Here is a 19,842-nt window from a genome sequence, read left to right on the forward strand (position 1 = left end):
CGACAGAAATAGACCTGACACGTAAAGAAGGCAATGCAGGAAAAAAAGAGAAAAAAGCCGGGGTCACATGTGACTCATAAAGCGGGTGGACGCACACAAATGCTGGAATCGAGCAGCTGCAGCAGCAATGTGGTAAACGGACATACTGGATTCTGTCAGACTGCACGGTGCACTTGTCAGGATTCACATACAGTGAACCGGTAATTAAAAGCGATCAGTCTTTAATATTGGTAGGGAAAGAAGTGCTCATTAGTTATCAATACCTGGTCTGATTAGAAATCAGCACAATGGACTACCTTAAAAGGCTCTTTTGTGCACGATCCTTCGTTAGCAATAAGAAAACATCCCCAAAATGTAAAAGGGCGCATGTTGGTGAATGAGGCTGTGGATGACTACTTGTCCTGCTCCAGTCCAGCAACTTGTAGAACTATTTTGTGGATATTGTCGAGCACGCTGAAGTGATAAAGGTGGAGCACTTAGACATCACAGTGAAGCACACTCCACTTCTTGATGACAAATGGCGACTAGATTGTGGCTCAGCACTTGATGTTCAGTTTACTGGCCACTTTGCTTCAGAGTGCCCAGTTTCTGACAGCGATGTATCACCTGGGTTCACATTAAAGGATCAGAGTGGTTGTGCAGTTTGTGGTAAATGGGCTTTCTTTAAATGCAATTTAGGACGCAGCGATTCACAATAGAAGTCTGCGGTTGTCAGCCGCGCTCCTGTTTTTGATGATAAGCTGCTCTCTGCAGCTTTTCAGACGAACGAGCGCCTCTCACGCGGCGGGTAGAAAAAAAAAGCTCTTGTGGTAATGTTGGCTCTCACCCCTGGGCACCTGCAGTCAGTGTTTTCTGGATGGATCAGTATATCTGTCAACTTCTCCCCAGCGGAGCCTATTTCATGTTACTCTTTCCATTGCTGCAGGGGGCAACATAGAAAAAGTTCATGTTCGATGAAAGTCTGGGAATGAAGAAAAGTTTCTCTGGGACTTTATATTTTAGATGATGGGGAAAATATAGCTGCATCTTGGGCTGTTGTGCTCAATCAAAAATATAATGCATCATTTGCTTGCGATGTGGAAATCTGAGGAGCAAACCATTGCTCTTACTCCCTTCAGCTGAGCCACATGGAGACTTTTAATGTTATATGTGTGCAAATTGATTTTCAGTTCCTTTTGAATTTGTCCGCTCCACCCGGTTGACCGATTTTTGACACAAAAACCCCCCCAAAAGAGTGTTATTGTTGAAAAGCGATCGGTCTAATGAGCACCACTGACAGCCCAACAATTAGCCAATCATCACTGTGAGTGGGACTAACTGTTATTTCAAGCTGTTCTCATTAGATGCAGGTGGATGCGATGGTCTTCAGTGGACAGGGAAAACTATACCTGCAGTTGCCACAGAAATTAGCAGAGTAGAGAGTAAAGTAGCTGCTAAAATCAAGGTCACGTTTCTTTCAGTATGACTAAAGCTGCCTACAGTATGCATACAATTGGATACAAATATGTCGCAATCTGAACGTAATGGTCTTGCTGCAATAGGACATCCTGATATTTCTTGTTTAAACAGTGTCCTAGTGTTGGTAGAAAAGCACACCCGATGTCAGACTGAAATTGGAAATTGAACACTGTAGGGAGTTGGTAGTTCTGTCTGATATCAGGGGAAACTCTCTGCAGAAAAGAGGTCCGCCTGATCAAGTGAACTCCTTTTGTAGGCTCGAGGGTGCTTCAGAGAAGAATGACGTCAAATCATCCTGCATTAAGGCTACAATTACTTAAACAATCCAGATATAGCACAGTGCTATGGGAATGAATGTGATAATGCTAAGTTGTAGAAGATAGTATTTTAATAGGACCCTAAAGGCTATAGCTATGGTAATATAATTTAAGATTAGGGTGGTTTTAATTAAGAATTTAGTTTGCTGTGTGATATTCATTAGATCTCATGATTCTTAATTAACATAAGATATTGCAATTACTGAATAAATGCTGTAGTTTGAGTTGCCTTCAAACAAGCATTCTGAATAGTATAAATCTGCTCTTTGTTCTCTTTGTTCAGACTCACCCAAATATCTTGTAAGATTTCAGTATTTTCTATTGTATTCATTCCATCCCCCTGTGTCCTGACCAGCTCATTAAATTAAACATTACTCCTGGTGAGAGTGTTCCTGCCTGTGCGTGGACTTGTATTGTAGTGATTTGTTCCACACTTCAAATTCTACAAGAGTGTTGGGGAGGCCTTGAGCGTGATCTGTGATGGACTTGCAGGCTTGTAGGAAAATATATAGGTTTTAGCCCAGTGTTTGGCAGCAGCACAGTGTACTTGAATCAAGTGTGAGTGATGTCAGCGGCGCTTTACCAATAACCAACATGAGCAGCGGGCCATCTGTTTACCAGAGAAACAGTGGAATGACAAACATTGTGTCAGTGCAGTTTGTGTTTGTTGCTTTACAGAGAGTTCAGGAGTGTTTCTCTTTATCAGAGTTGCAGAGGGTAGAGGGTTAATAGGTGTGTGGGACCAGTAAAGATTAGGTACTTTAAATGGTTTTGATGGTTTTGTTGACCACCTTTATTCTTCAACACGGCTTGAGCTCTCTTAGGCAATCTTTCTTGTTTCCCTTCGTTAAGAATGGTTATTGAGAGCCAGCTTTCCACTTACATCATCCTTGATGAGGCTTCAGTGAACAGTAGAAGGACCAGGTGCATCTCTCAGGTCTTTGCTGGATATTTCTTCCTATTTCTTAAGAACATGATTTTCAGATGCTGTTCATCTGTTGTTGATTCTTAAGCTTGCTATTTCTTATTTTAAGGACACACTGCACACCATGCTGAGATATGCCAAGAGCTCTTTGGGAATCACCTTGTTGGTGCAAAAATACTGTTTTATGCCTGCCAAACTGTGTTATCTTTGGCATTTTTCATAGATTCAGCTAAAGAAAAAATGGGAGCAAACTGTGTGTTTTTGTGACAGCCTGCTCGTAACAAAGTGCCTAAAGATACAATTTAAAATTGGATCTTTGCTAAGTTGTCTGGTATGTATAGATACAGCACTGATTGTCATTGGCTTTTGTATGTGTGAATGATTCATAGCTCAGCCACCTTTGGCAGATATAACAGCTGAACACACCCGTGGCATTCTTCCTACAATAGAAATCAAATATTCTTCAGTTCTTCCCATGTCTGTTGCAGAAGTTCCCATAAATGTGTGGCACTTGTAGGTTGCTTTGCTTTCACTCTTCTGTCCAGTTCATCCCAAACCAGCTCGATGGGATTTAAGTCTGGAGACCGTGCTGGCCACTTTGGGTCATAAGATGCTGTAGGATGAACCTCCAATCAACTAGGTGTATACCAGAGGGTATGGCATGGTGCTCCAGAATGCTGTGGTAGTCGTTTCGGTTCAGGGTGCCTCTCACTCTGTACAAGTCACCGACCCTGGATCCAGCAAAACACCCCAGACCATCACACTTCCTCCTCCATGTTTGACAGTTGATGCCACACACTGTGGAACCGTCCTTTCGCCTACCCGATGGTATACAAAGATCCTGCGTAATGAACCGAAGATTTCAAATTTTGATTCATCAATCAATAATACCTTCTTCCAGTCTTCAGTAGTCCGATGGTGGTGTTTCATGGCCCAGGCAAGCCTCTTTGTCTTATTCTGATGTCTTAGCAATGGCTTTTTTGCTGCAACTCATCCTGTCAAACAGCTTGAAGTCTTCTCTTTATAGTTGAAACTGAGACTTGCTTACTACGGCCATTATTAAGCTGTGCTTGAAGATGTTGTCCTGTGAGCCGCCTATCATGCAATTCTAAAATGTACATTATTTTTCATTTTTTTTAACCTCTGGCAGTTCGTCAGTTACCTTTGTAACCATTTCAAGCTATTCATTGGACTTGAAGGACTTGAATTGCAAAAAAGAACTGGAAAAATTGGGGTGTTCTAAAACTTTTGACCGGTAGTGTATATTCCTCTGAAAGCAGAAAAGCAGTCAATGTCCACAGAACTTTGAAAAACATTAAGAAATCCTGGACAGCTATTCCTTAAGACCACTTTTTATAAATTACAAAAAAGTCTGGCTCAAGCTAAATGTAAAGGAAGGGTGTGCTTAAGACTTTTGCACAATACTGTAAGTTAGCCTGTGTCAAAAAGAAATCTTAAAATGCAACAATCCCACATACTTAGGCCCAGCTAGAGTTTATGTTGTAAATTTAAACATATATTTACTGTTATACTGACAGCTAGCATACTTGTTAGTCTACAATAAAGAGGTGCGTTTGCAAGTTTAAGGGACATAATGACATAATCTCGGTGGTTAAAGACGACGCCTGGAAATGCTACAAAGTAAACTACAGTATTTTTTAAGTGTTTTATACTTGGGACCGTGGAAAACGATATTTCACATTAATAAACACATTTGAATAATGTTATAAGGCTCGCCAAACAGTTTCCTTTTATCTCACTGTTCATTTTGAGCGGACATCCATGTGTTTACTTGATTTATGACTTTTAGTTGTAATTTCGACTGCAGTTTAGCGCTCAAGTTACTTTAAATTGGCATTTAAGCGCTTTTACAAAGTAAACCCCGTGACATAAGCAATTTTAATATGGTATTATGTCACAAGGCCAAATGAAAGTTTTATGTCTGTCTTAGTCAAATAGTAAAAGCCCAATGTCTGATCTATCCATTGTGTAGTGTTTTGAATGGTAATGCAATATTCAGTGTAGTTTAACATTTGCTGCTCTTCCCTGGTTTGTGGAAAATGACGATTGAGCAACCAAAGCACATTTTTCACCTGTAACACAATTACAGTGGTAATGCTCAAGGCCTTTTCACAAGTTAGAAAATACAAACAATAAAGAAGAAATATTACGTTGTTTGTTTTTCCATTATTAAACCATTTAAACAGCATTATGCCGTTATTAACGATGGCTGTGTGCACTCATGGACTATAAGATTGCATATCTAATCTTGTCCTTTTACTGCTAAAGCGGCTTTAAAAAGGAGCTTCAGCTTTTGTCGTTTTGCTTGACACGAAGTTATTAGCACCATTTAAGAGATTGTGTTTTCAAATTGAAATGCGACACCAACGTTTTGCAGTTTAATGAAGCTAATAATAACTAGCTGGTGGCTCGCAGCAAAGTCAACAGTCACTGGCTGGGATTGACTGTCATTCACTTTTGTTGATTCAAGAACACTTTATTTTTTCAAAGAAAACCTAGACTTTTAGTCGTAAATGTGCCTTTATGTCATTGTCAACTGCATGTGAGCCACATGAAAATGGAAAGCTTGACTCGATTAGCAATTTAAAAAAGTAGTTAGTACTTAGGGAATGGATGAACATAAAGAAAATGCTTTGAAAGTTTTTTATTCATTATCATTCATCTTCTGTGTCTCCTGTTTCTGAAAGCAAGTCGTGCCACAAAGACACTGCTACACCCCACAGGTACCTTGTAAATTATTCACCTAATTCAGACACTGTGCTAGTTCTCTGTGGCAATCTGACCCAGTAAGAAGTTTCACAATACTTACTAAGTCCTTGAAATCTTTCTTTTTCCTCCAAGCACATATTTTTTTATTCTTGCCTGTCTGCAAAGTCTGTGTGGCATTACAGGCTGATGAAAAGTCCAAGGTCAGAGTCTGCAGAGTTTCTACACAGAGTAGACTTTACCAAAATAGAATTATCTCTCTGTCAAGTGACCTGTAGAAACTTAGCCTCATTTTAAGCCTTAACTTATCTGAAACCTAAACCTGTCAGCCTGATGGACATGTAATAATGAGAAAATATGGCTATCAGAGTTTTCTTGAGTGAAGTCACTGCTGTAATAAGACTGGAAAGGTTCGAGTTAATGACAGACTTTTGAGGTGGGAGAGCTTGGCATTGATAGATGAGTGCAATTGAGGTACAGTGTAGGCTAATTAGTGGAGGAGATGATGCACTCGACTGATCCTAATGTCATCACAGATGCTTAGCGTAGCCTGTCAGTCATAAATACCGACCTTGACATTTTCTTGCAGGATAACTCGCCGTCCTGAGCTCCACAGCTTTTTCTTCTTCACCCTCCTCTTATATTGTGACTGACTGTTTTTTTTTCTTTGTGTATGGTTTGTTGTATAATTAGGGGTACATTTCATGTTCACATGTTATATTGAAGAAATTTTTATTAAGTATTAACTTCAAGCAAGGAGAAATCTTATAGTTGAGGCACATATTTTCTTGGGTTTCTTGGACTTGTTTTGCTGCACTAACAATGTCTTAAAGTACATTTAAAAAGAACAAAGAAAACAAAATGAGTATGTAAAAAAGTAAATAGTGGGAAAAGACAGCGAGTCTTCTTGGCTACAAGAGTGCTTCTTGTTGTTGTCAATATTATTAGTATTATTACTATATTGCAGAAGAGATGCATTACATTGTAATGAGATAAAAGCATGGGATATACATGATACTTTTAGGAGAGATTAATGTTTCAGATTTGAAAACTTTGATATTGTTTTGATACACTGAATGAATAATGACTAACTAGACTTCACTACCTGATTAAAGCAGCATTTGCCTTTTAGTATCATCTGTATTATCCTCAGCAGTACTTGTGTCAACAAAGCAATGATTTCATGAAGTATGTTTGTGTAGGTTCTCAGACATCCAGGTCATGGAGCGTTTCACCTCTCATCCAAGAGGCTTCTTCAGTGCTAAAACCAAATGATGGGGAGTCCCAGGTATTTAAACCCTGGTGGCCAATTGTTGACCTAGTATTGATTTCAATTCAATTCAATTCAATTTTATTTATATAGCGCCAAATCACAACAAAAGTCGCCTCAAGGCGCTTTATATTGTACAGTAGATAGCACAATAATAAATACAGAGAAAACCCAACAATCATATGACCCCTATGAGCAAGCACTTTGGCGACAGTGGGAAGGAAAAACTCCCTTTTAACAGGAAGAAACCTCCGGCAGAACCAGGCTCAGGGAGGGGCGGGGCCATCTGCTGCGACTGGTTGGGGTGAAGAAGGAAAACAGGATGAAAGACATGCTGTGGAAGAGAGACAGAAATTAATAACAGATATGATTCGATGCAGAGAGGTCTATTAACACATAGTGAGTGAGAAAGGTGACTGGAAAGGAAAAACTCAATGCATCATGGGAATTCCCGGCAGCCTACGTCTATTGCAGCATAACTAAGGGAGGATTCAGGGTCACCTGGTCCAGCCCTAACTATATGCTTTAGCAAAAAGGAAAGTTTTAAGCCTAATCTTGAAAGTAGAGATAGTGTCTGTCTCCCGAATCCAAACTGGAAGCTGGTTCCACAGAAGAGGGCCTGAAAACTGAAGGCTCTCCTCCCATTCCACTTTTAAATACTCTAGGAACAACAAGTAGGCCTGCAGAGCGAGAGCGAGAGCGAAGTGCTCTAATAGGGTGATATGGTACCACAAGGTCATTAAGATAAGATGGGGCCTGATTATTTAAGACCTTGTATGTGAGGAGCAGGATTTTGAATTCAATTGATCATATGATTTCATGAAGTATCGTTCACTTCGATACAATGATACATTTTGTGTGAGAGACTGCTACATTTCTGTAATTTCATCCAATACAAGTAATGTAGGAAAATTCCAAAGTGCTCCTTTAAGCCATGACACTCAATGTTATGACTGTATTAAACAGTTTGTGTAGGGAGATGGTGAATCTGAGAGAAGGGGTTCACATTCGCAGAAACAGAAGACAAAATATTTTCTCATGTGTCCTGTTACATGTGATTTTTGTGTCATGGCCTTTTGAATGTTTAAACTGCAATGAAAATAGATTTTAAATAACTTTAAATTGACCGAAATGTGGATTTTTAGCTGAAAAAGAGACATCACCAATCATATCGGCACGCAGAAAATCAGTCAGTCACGCTCAAACTTCATATTTTTGAAATAAGTAAATAAATAAATAAATGAATGAGTAATAATAAATAAATAATGAAACTGCTGGTGAATAGACTCAAGAACACATTTTTTCAGGTATGTAGTTTCTCATGTCTTTCTGCTGTGAGACAGCTTTTCTCTTCTTTTACTGACAAAATAATTATTTTAACTATAATAATGAATTTTTATTTTCATTTAAAAATGATTAGTGGTTATGGATTTTGCATACTGTTGGGGTATGCTGTGGAACAACTTAGCAGAAAAGACTTTTTCACTTCTTTTTCTTATGAAATGTGCCCTTAATTATTGAGTCACTTGTCTGTTTAAAGCGCCCATTGTGTGCCATTAATATTGCCCATTACTGTCACTTTTTAAAAAACGTTCAGTTACACATCACACAGCAGGGCTGTAATGTACTGTCACTGCTGATTCATCGAGGTGGATACTTTCCCCTTAATTCTCCTTTATGCCTCTCCTCCTCCTTGTGTGTGCCTTCTATCTCTCTCACTCTCTCTCTCTTCTTCTTCTCCTCCTCCTCTTCACGGGCCAATCAGGCCACACCTCCATGGCAACCGTCATTGAGGGTAAAACATCCACAGATGGTGCTGAGTAGAGCGAGCAGTAGGCGCACTACGAGTGTGTGTGGGAGTGTGTGTTTGTTTGTGTCTGAGAGAGACAGAGAAGGAGAGACCCACTGGATAACCACTGTGTTGTGACTCCAACAGTAGTAACACAGAAGAAGAGCAGCAGAGTGTATGCTCAGAGTGTACGCTCAGAGGAGTTGGAGGAAAAGTCCAGAGAGGAGGGAGTGAGTGTTGGAAAGAAGTCCCTTCACCTCTCTCCAGAGAGCAGGAGGTAAAGCGTCGGTAAGCAAATATTAATGATCTGACAAAAGAGCACACTCCATCCCCGTGTCCGTGCTGATCAGACAGCCTTTACCCTGGAGCCGCGCAACAGACGAGCTGGGATACATACACACGTGCGAGTGGAGTCCCCCGTCACTTCTCTCCACTCACTCATGATCATCACTCCTGCCACACACCGACACAAAGGCCACGCTGACACAGCCAGAAGAGTGGGGCAGAAAAAAGGACACTTGCCCTGTTGCAAGACTTTGTCCAAGTGAAAGTCATTCCTGGATTTTAACCCTGAAACTAGAGTCTTCCTTTTGTGCTGACCTTTCCAAGCATCCCCCCTTTACCCCACCGCCTCTGAGGAGCAAAGATGAGCTGCAGGAAAAGATGCAAGCGTGAGATCTTCAAGTTCGCACAGTACCTGTTCAGACTCATCACAGGCACGCTCAACACCGGTAAGACTCTGACAGGCGTCTTTGCTGCGGTTCTCCTAAACCTCCACCGATTTTTGTATTTCCATCTAAGCAGTTTTGTTCTAGTTCTTCTCCTCAACGTTTTCTTAAAAATTAGCTTTTTTAAAAAAATTTTATTTTACAAAGTCCAAATTGGACACATCCACCTCGCGTATCGTCAGCACCATGCAGTATTTACATTGTGTATACATTTACAGCAGCAAAGCCCACTTGAGGATTTCCAGACTGGGGTTTGGATTTATCGCCTGCTCTCCATCATAATTTGTTTGACTGTGCGCACATGTTAAAATGTGCACAGAAGGACAGAATATAACCGGAGGCAAAGGTGAAGTCATTATAGTGGAAAGAAATGTAATCAAACATCTCACGCAATACAGGAACAGCAGTTTTTAGTCAAGGATTTGACTCGCTGGTTCTGACAGCTGTTTTCTGCATCTTAACAGTTTTAAGCAGCGTTGCATACAACATATTGTTGTTTCAGGTTATCGTCTAATGTGGTGTCAGTCAATTAAAAATAATGTGTAGCAGTATGTTTGTTCCAAATCCTTACGAGTCCTTTCTTGAAAAGGAAGTTGTTGCATTCAATGTGCACAAACAGCACCAATCATCAATAGTTCTGGACTTGTATCGTGCTGCAAAGCCTAATATAGTTCGGCTTCTTTTTGGATCCGTGCACACAGACCAAGAGCTTTTCTAATAAGCAGGATAGTAAATCAATGGCTTTAACAAGATTAAATCATGGATTATGGTGGATTACCAGCAGATTACTCCATGAAGGGTTCAATAAAGGATAAAGGTTACCAGCAGCAGGATATACTGATCGTTGCACATATTGCACATTATGCATCAAACGTGCTCTGAATTATTCACAGCTATCATTCGAGAGTCGATTATTCTTGGACTTTACAGTGGCATGTGTGGTTTGTGCACAGATGATGTGACAACACTAGTAGCATACATTGACACCCTTGCCTTGTGTGTCTCCTGTCTGGTTTTTGCATTAACTGAGCTCCTGTTGAGTAGGTTGTTGATTATCACACCGCAAGGTGCTAAGCCCCGGAGAGGTGCTTCTTGAACATGCTAATGAATTACAACATGATTCTGAACATTTAAGACTATTTTTACTTCTTGCAGCCACTTCAGTTCTTACAGTGTGTGTTTAGTTAAAGAACTGAGCTGAGCGAAATGAAGCTGCTAAGATGTGGCCTACTTTCTGCGGTGTCCATGACCTTTGAGACAGCAGGAACAAGTCGGGAGGAAGGGAGGCAGCTACAGAAGAGTCACCTTGTCGATGGGGTGAACTATAAAAGGAGTAGATGGTTTCAGTTTTCCAATCATAGCAATGAGTACGGGCTTGTGGTTGATGCAAAGGTTGAAGAAATCCATCTACAGTATATGCCCAGAGGAGTATGCTGTTGGTTTCCATGGCCACCAGCATGTTGCGGAGGTCAGACTGCAATTCCCATTTGGTAATAACACGATTAGTGTATATTCTGGAGTAATTTACCTTCATGTCCCCAAAGCTTTGGCTGGTAAAATGCAGCATTGCTTTGTTTGTTCATGTGTAAAACTGTGTTCTTAATTGTTAGTGTTAGTACTTGTTAATTATTACTCATGTAGACTGCATGGCTGGACGTTATTTCCCTTTGGACCCAGGTAATTACTGTAAATGTGCTGAGCCGGAGGAAGATGCTTTGCTCAGTCAAATCTCGATATTATAGTTAAATATTGAAATCCGCTTTAAATTACACCTGTTTGTTGGGGATACACACACAGCATCAAATTAATGGAATATGTGTTATCACACATATATTGATTCAGTTTTGAAGTCCTCATTCGAAGCCAGCACATTTTCCCTATTTCAAATCCTTAAGAGAATTCTGGTTGTTTATCTCCTCCCACCTGTACAGATAATGTCAGCACCTGGAGCTTAATTCCTCGAAAAAAGATACATGTATGAGATTACAAAACCCAATACCAGTAATTTATTAGCCAGTTTCCAGTTGGGTGGGTCCATTTCTCTATAAACACATTGTATTAACTCATCTTCCACAGACTGCACTGCAGATTAATATAAATGGAGCTTGACCAGAGCGAGGCTGGCTCGGCCATATTTGGATGACCAGGGGAAGAGAATGATAGATGGAGTCAGTTAACAGGCCATGGGGTCTTAATTGAGATGTTCATTGTCCTAGAAGAGACTCACAGTCATCGCTTCATTTGGTCATTTTGTTGCCAAGGACATCATGGATACACAGAGTAGGTGGAGGGTAATGCGCATGATGTAAGAGGACAGGGCTTTTCAGATGTTTGATGTCTGCAGTGAGCATCTGCTGTCCGCAAAAGCCTTTTTTTTAAGTATAGGTCTCTGAAAAAGATGTATACTGACATTGTTATCATTAATGTGAAGTTCCACTCCAAAGAGAGTTCCTTTGATATCTGCAGTGAGCGCAGGACATAGTTTATTAAAGAAAAACAGAGCATACAGTATAAAACATACTGTACACAGAAACTGTTTAAGTGGCCCACCATTCGTATTCGTGCCACCACCACTGCAGCGCAGCAGGCGTTGAATTTTCCAGCTGTAGAGGGGAAACAAATCACAGATGCACAGCTTTTCTGAGGTTATAAATCCAAACAGCAGTGTCAGCACATGCTCAGTAGTCTAAGAGGCAGAAACTTGTTGGCTGCTCACACCAGGGGAAATCTTCATCTCCTTCAACATTTCCATTTCAGCCACTGTGACAGATGAGCAGGGAGAGCTACAAGTCCACCATCAGTATGTGTCACAGGTTTATTTATACTGATTACTTTTAATGTAGCACATTTTCAATGTCTATTCATTTTGGAGTCAATACCCACTGGGACGTTTTAAAGCATATATTTTCCCGCTTGTATTTAGCTGGATTGCATTGCAGAACACAGTAAATCTGCCATTTGCTTCGGAGCAGATACTTTTTTGGAATCTTTCACCGCATCGTCACGGTTCGCTTCTTCCCTCAGTGTCTGGCTGTCAGGCGTCCCAGCATCTGTGATGCATCATCCTTTTCTTCTCATCAGGACAAGCTCACATGCTCGTAACCGATTCCAAGCATATCGTTTGACATCACAGCACATGCCCTTCCAACCTCTCCTCTCAACCTTTTGTGCGATAAAACTTGCTTTCTCTGCACTACCACTGTGTAGATGAGCCATTAAACAGCTTGCATCATTTTAATTAGGTTAATTCGGCTTGTCAGTGTGCTTAGCGGAGACGATTATTTTGTTGGCTGTGTTCCTTACAATGGAACAGTTGAAGTGTTTATAAACTTTCTGATGATTACAGTTTGGATCTTGTGACCTGCTGTGAATACCAAACATGGGTACGAAGATTTTAGAGATCATCTTTTGCCGTTTTAAATGAGCTGTATGCATAAAGACGGTTTGACTTGACACCGCCAGTGCAGTACTATGTTTTATAGTTGTGATCCTCCTCAATAATTCATTTTTTGCTTGTGCCTGTGACAAGACTCTTCACCTCTATCCTCTTATTTTTGTAAGATTCAGGCCAAGCCAAATAATACACATCTATATTCCCCTAATCTATTATTGAAATATGGAATTTTGTGTTTGATTATCACTAATTTCCTCAGCTGTGAGAGTATAGAAAAGAGGGGCAGGCATATGATGCTCACTCAGCCCCATCGGTTGTGGAAGCAGTGCTTAATTGGACTGGCCTCTTCATGATTTGAAAGAGCAGCGCGCGGCGGGGTTTCAACAAAATCTTCTAATGCTGTCAAATTAAGACTTAATTTGTTCTCACATATTTTTATTTGTGCAAAATCGCTTCAGTTTCAGCATGACTGCGACGTCAGGGGCATCAGGTTCAAAGATGGCACCTGAGACACCTTTTGGTTATGGAGTGTGCAAAGTCATCAGCTGCACGTGGTTTCTTTCCCACTGTTGATCCAGGAGCTTATTACACTAAGCTCTATGTTTGCCCAGACCACACTGATGATTTATGGTTCATTGTGGGAGTATTTTTGGGCAGAATATAAGAATATTTTTATCCTTGCGCAGACATAAACGTTTGGCGTGAATCAGAGAGTTATTTAAATGAGCCTCACGACTGCAGTGTAGCCAGTCACGCACAGAGGCGCCCACGTGCTTGCCCCTGAAAACATGCACTGTTTAGTTTGGAGATGTTGCCTCTGCTTCTGAGATTATCATGTCTGGCTCATCTCCAAAGTAGTAGTCCCAACCAAACACCTTAAATGGTTCTTGCAGTATCTGTGTGGAACATCGGGGGCTTGAGACGTGTCCTTTGAGACAATCTTGTGGGGAACTTGTGTCGCCTTTTTGGGAAATCAACTTAGAAACGAGCTTTCCCGTCTGCTGTGTGGAAGAATTCGTAGAAAATGCTAAAAACAAAAAAACTCTCTGTAGCCTTTTTACCTATATAGTAACTACAAGTTAAAAAAGTGTTAATTGGTGACAAAGGCATCAAAATAAAAGATTTGCTCTGTTTGTGTTTGGAAAGTGTTCTGCTTCAGAGAAAACTCCGCCGATGCGGCCTTTGCGAGATGTTTAGTTACTCATCTAATCTATGGCCATACGACAATGCTGTCGACATTAATCTACCTGTCAGTATGCAGTTGTGAGCGCGTGTATGGGGGCATGCCCAGTGACGCGAAGGCCCTTCTTTGTTTCCCTCTCTTTGGTTTCCTGACGGATAGTGGCAGGTCATGTTCCACCTGTCCCATGAGGACAGCACGTTCAAAGCCCATAATCCCTGACCAAACACTGAATATTTGATACCCACAGGCAGGTTGGGTTGGCATCACATCTGTGCAATAGTGCCTGTTGTGGAGACGCCTGACTGTTTTACATCTTGTACATGAAGACATTCACTATAAGAGGGTGTTTAGAGATCATTTCTGATAGAGAAACCCAAATATTTATGGAAGTTTTAAGCCTGCATGTTCTACAAATTGCTAGAATTGTTACAACACTACCAAGAGCACAGTTTTTGTCTCTCATAGAGGCATGATGCAGCTTTTTTTATCAAGTTTTAGGAATTACAAAACCTCACTGACTAAAGGTCTTTTCTGAGCGAGGAAAATTCCAGACAAAGCACTTTTTTAATGCCCAGCATTCAAGCCGCGCATGTATCTGTTGAGCATTTCTTTGGGGCTTGGACAGGCGGAACAATAACAGATGGAAAACCATGTTATATAATGTCTCTTTCACACCCACTGAATTATCGTGGCATCTGCTTGATTCACCTGACAAGCATCTGGTTTGAATCAAGAACATAGATGTCGTGCAAGATGAGATCATGGGCTTCCGTTTTACTCACACAAAATATAATCCTCAAACGATCTGTGTTGAAAGTTCGGCTCTGATGATTTTTTCGAACTGTCCATCTAGTGTGTAAAATTCTCGGGCAAATTCCTCAAAGCACTTACAACTTCCAGTGCACCTTTTGCTCCTGGATTTTTACAAATACGCAGCTGGAAACCAATGGTTGCGAGATGTTTAACACAGCGAACAACAGATTTGGACAATTGTAGAATCCAATCGAATCATCTCTGCCAAGCTTCTTACATAATTGGAAGAAGAGAAGACGCATCAATTTCATCCAGTAACAGGTTTCTGTCAAACTTGAAGCGTGACCTTTCACCATGACCCCTTTCTTAAGGTTCACTCCCTTTTGGCGAGGGCAGACGGAAGATGTTTAACGGTGATACATCTATCCGTATCAGCTTCCTGGCAGGTACGTCCTGCTGTCTCTCTGTTACTCAGTCCCTGCCTACTTCTGGTTTCTGGTTTCTGTTGCTGTGTTGCTGTCCAGCACCAGAGCAGCACAGATTCTTTGGCTCATTAGAGCAGTACAAACAGTGCTTGGCTTGAGAACTTACAGTTGGTGTCCTACAGTAGCTAAACACCAACTCAGTCCACCCAGATCCTCCTCTGCCTGACTGAAAATGAGTGAGTGTCTGTCAGGGCCCGTTAAAGTGCTGCTCGACAATCTGGCTTAGTGTTATGTAAAGCAGAAGAGGGAGAGCGTCCTCGCTGTCGTGCAAGTATTCTTATAGTGAAAGTATTCTTTGACCTTGCTATTGTCGAGGCTACGGCTGGAAAATAAGTAGCACATGAATTATTAACACTTCAAAACTATCCCCATGTCCCCGGTGGATCGTTTTGGCCCCATAAAAGCCAGTAAAACACACATTTGAAAGCTGGTGCAGTCATTTAAACAGCGTTGTTGGTGTGTTAGCAGAGAATACCTCTGTCCTTCACCAGCCCTGGAACTGCTGATTAATTACTAGAGCTAATTAGGCAATGATGAGCTTGTCACTATAATATCGCCATCACGACTGAAAGAGTGATTAAACCTTGATGTGTATAGGGGATCTAGTCAAAATTGAAATTAATGTATTTATCTTTTGACCTTTTTCTATTCCCCATCCAAATCTGGTTTGGACGAGGAATCCAATCGAGGTTTTGCTCAAATGAAATACAGGGCTGTTAAGGCAACCTGACACAGTAGTTGCGGTTTTGGTGCTCCTATCGAGCGTCACCGCCTCACCACCGCTACACCCTCCGGATCGCCCGGATGGCATTCCTCTTCGTTTGTCTCCATTTGCATTCGACATTGGCCTGTGGTTCTCCTGTGCCGCTGTCCATTTGAAGTCACCCTTCCTATAGCCAGAGTAATCAGGTTTTCCATTTGCACTAATGTTTGTAAACGAGAGTCCTTCTGAGTGGAAGGAATGGCCGGGCTATTTTTAGTAGCGCGTGCATGCTTCGGTTACAAATTCCTGCATGAGTGTGTGTTCAAAGATTTGAGCTTTTCATTCACCTCCGTGACTTTGAGATCGTGAAAAACTGAATCTTTGGCGGGTCGTTTTCATGTTTAAGCTTCATACTGCAAAGCGGCATGTAAGTAGAGCAAAGCCAAATAGCACTGAAAAATAGCCAAAACCAAACTACGCTCTTTAAAAACACTCGCTATTAAGAGCAGTTGTTGTCTGTTGTTGTTATCACCACCTCAGAAGATTGTTCTATTACCCCTGGGCTCTTTCTCCCTGCTCTGACTCTTCTTCATGTGATCATTGCTATTGTTAACTTAAATTAAAAAGTTTTCTCCTGTCTCTGCTGTCACCATTTTTTTCTTTGCTGCTTCCAGCTCCGTGTCCTAACTTTTATCTCCTCTCTCTCCCTCTTCCACGTGTAATCACTTAATTTTAAGGCTCTTTGTTTCATATGTTTCCAACTGTCAGTTGCCTTGGCTGCGTTTTAACAAAAAAAACTGAACCTGCCCCAGACGCTCTGCAATACAAGAGACAATGTCCTCTCCACGCACCGTTAGCTGGCAATTATTGGGACTGCAGCCCTGCTCCAGCTCCCCAACCAGAACAAGAAAATCAATACACCTCTGAGGGTCGGAGTGGAGACTCGAGGGAAGCAAGAGCAACTTAGCATCATTAACACGCGCTTATTTCTTCATGCACATCTACTCTGTGATTGTAATTATAATGTCCACGAAAGTAAAAGTAGAAGCTCTAGTATTGAACACTTGATGTTTTATTAAGAGACCTTTCTTGCTGCAGTCCCGAAGGAATTGGGGGCTTTTGTGTGTGTGTGTGTTTTCATTTTTCTTTGCTTTTTTCACATTTCATTTTCCTGAAGCGTAGATCCACTGATGAAAATGACTGCTCTCAAATGGTTTTCATGTCTCCTTTGATTGGTTGCAGATTGAAATTTCAAACAGATCAATCTCTCTCACCGATAGCGGAGGCTTGCGCAAAATGTCACACGGTTGAATAGACAGAGGAAATAAAAAAGACGGACACGAGGCCGGATGTAAATGACGGCCCGTTACTTTTGCCGTTTCGGACACTTTTTTACTATGATCGTTGCCGCGCTCTCTCTGTGACTCGTGATCAAACTTGAGGCGAGGGCGTAATGTCTGAGGGTGTTATTAGTGTCGCGAGCATTGCTGTTCGGTGTTATTTTCTTCTACACTTTTGGACAGGAAATAATAATGTTTTACAAATATTACAGGGGAGGTTTTTGTTTCAGATGCCAAGATAATGAACTGCATTAAAGCAGAAAGAGTAAGCAGTGTTTAACTTCTAAATTACACCCTTTTACATTCTTTCATTGCGGGGCCAATTTGCTTCTCATGTTGGTGCGGCATTGAGTTACAGTCAGCATGTTTTTCCTCCCTAGCTGGCACATGAGACACACACACACACACTGTATCTATGTGCAATCCTGCAAAAAATGTGTGCACCTTGCAGCTATATGGGCTTGTGATTTACAGTAGACTTACAGTTTGGAAACGGATGATTTAAGGTGGAATTATTACATTACCTTGTTGCGTTGTTTGCTTTTCCACACTGGGATTATTTCTGCACACTGTAATCAAATCGTTTGCCTAATTTCATTTTAATTTGAATAGCCACAGCTGCTCCAGAGATCATGCAGACAAATGAAATAACTTGCTTTTTTTTAATGGCTTTCTGGCTCCACCGTGCAGGCGCTTTGTGTTGCAGGCTCCAGAGGATAAAGTGGCGTTGTGTGACCAGAATTTTGCTGCTCGTGTTCAGCGAGCAGTGTATGAGCTCTTAAGTCAAGGGCACTAAAACCTGGACGGACATTGCAGTCTGGTCCGCAGGAGACAAGGCCGCGGTGGGGAGTGTGTGGTTGCCAAGATCGAGCTCAGATACATCCACGCCCCCGTCAAGTCCCCACACATCTCACACATCTGTTGTAAAACGGTGTAATGACTCACTCTCTCTGGCGCAGCTCGTCGTGGATGGCCATGCAGAAAATGGAGCTCCTTCTCCATCAGTCTGCAGACAGATCCCCCCCCTGACCAACACCACCCCCCACCCCCACAGGTCCCATTACTTACCAGGCTAACTCTGTATCAACACCAGGCAGGCGTAAACAGAATGGATCTCAGCCGTCTAACATGACTGTTAAAGCATAATCAGGGAGCTCACGTTGCGCCACCAGAAGAAACTAATTAATTGATAAATTAGCCGAAGTGAGCCAAGTAATGTGTTTTAGTGTAACTTGCGCGTGCTTCATTAGTCTTTGTAAGGTTAGCTGCAGAATCAGTATTTAAGAGTCCCGTGTGTCTGAGAGCCTCATTCACACTTGACTGTGCTGTCCAGATAACAGCGAGACCGTCATCTGTGTGCGTCTTACATGCAACCTTACGCTACAGGCATGCATTTCACTCTGTTTTCCTCTAGCTGTCATTGTTTTTGAAATCCATTGAATTTGACTTTTTAGATAGCGATGACTTATTACAATATTTCTGTCATCACTAACACCGCTCTTTGTCATAATTCTGGATAGGGCTCCCTCCACAGCAGCCGTCATCTGGTGGACTCATCTGACCTTAAAACAGTGCCACATCTTAAATTTGACTAAAATGCTCTCTCAGATAAGTGCTGAACAGCAGCTTTATAGACCACCAGTTGAGTATTTTGTGTGCCAGATTGATCACAACATCTCTGATGATGTGAAAAGTCCTATTCTTGCTGTATTTTTAGCCAAGCCTGCCAGTAAGAGAAGTTGGCAGGAGCTTTCCTTTCAGTATGACACTGCAGAATACTTTGAAAACAGATTAAATAGTGGCAGCTCACCGAGCGACTGTAGTGAAGGGGAAGGGAAGTGATGTACAGGACTCCGAGCAACCGAGCATCCTACAGAGCATCTTCTGTGGAAGCAAGACATCGTTTAGAATTTGTCTTCAGTCTCCTGCGGTTTCCACGCACCACTGAAACTGTCTCAAATTCAATTTAAATGCAAAGCAACAGAACAAAAGGTATTTGTGTTTGCCGTTTACAGTGCTTCTGCCCCAGCAATCACACAGCTCGGGCCCGAGCAGCTAAGGCCTATCTCGTCCTGTGCACTGCTTCACAGATCACCCTGACCAGTCTATTGCCTCTGACTGGCTGTTTGATGCATTTGATTTGTACCTAATAAGGATGGATTACCCTTTCGCTCTTGTCACTTCTTTTCTGCAGCCTATTTTTCCTCCTGCTATCTTCTCTGATTAAACCGTGCCCCCCCCCAAGGAAATCTGTACCTATTCTTCTGAATTGTTGTTCTGTTTTAAGTGATTCCAATGTAACTTTCAGCCTTCTAAGAGATCTGCATTATAAATAATAATAATATTACACGACAGAGATGATTAATCACAGTCAATCTTCTGGGGAATACTTTACATTGGTTCAGTAATAGATGGATCAGTTGGATGATTTTGATTCACTTATCTGAAAATCCATCATTGCAAAACCCCAGATGGATTTTTATAGTGGAAAGGAATACCTTACCCCCAAATGCAATATGGGCCTTTGAATAAACTTAACCTTATTTGCACTTATTTGAATGCAACGTTTTCTGCCTGACTAGAAATAGGCAGACCATCTCTTATGGTAAAAACATAGCACTGTGGAAAAACTCTGAACATGCCGCTCATTTCTTCATATTTTGCTTCCAAGAAGCCAGACTTTGCTTTTTGGAAGCAAAGTGTGGTTTTGAGCACTAACTCATTGAATATTGGCTGCTTTTTCACTCATTCCACCTCATGTACCTGGCCA

At 41.5% G+C, this 19,842-nt stretch overlaps 1 protein-coding gene across 9 annotated transcripts in view; it reads left to right on the forward strand.

The window, feature by feature from the left end:
• Nucleotides 1–19,842, forward strand: part of kcnip4a (potassium voltage-gated channel interacting protein 4a) — a 144,122-nt gene that overhangs the window by 41,008 nt on the left and 83,272 nt on the right. Inside the window, exon 1 of one of the 9 annotated variants that reach the window (XM_031756312.2) lies at nt 8,535–9,217. The exons of the other annotated variants lie outside the window; for them this stretch is intronic. Within the exon in view, the coding sequence (XP_031612172.1) occupies nt 9,133–9,217 (85 nt within the window). The 5' untranslated portion in view covers nt 8,535–9,132. Of the gene's footprint in view, nt 1–8,534; nt 9,218–19,842 lie in introns of those variants that run through there. 9 annotated transcript variants of the gene reach the window in all.

Source organism: Oreochromis aureus, linkage group 3 (assembly GCF_013358895.1).
Source record: "Oreochromis aureus strain Israel breed Guangdong linkage group 3, ZZ_aureus, whole genome shotgun sequence".
Lineage (NCBI taxonomy): Eukaryota > Metazoa > Chordata > Actinopteri > Cichliformes > Cichlidae > Oreochromis > Oreochromis aureus.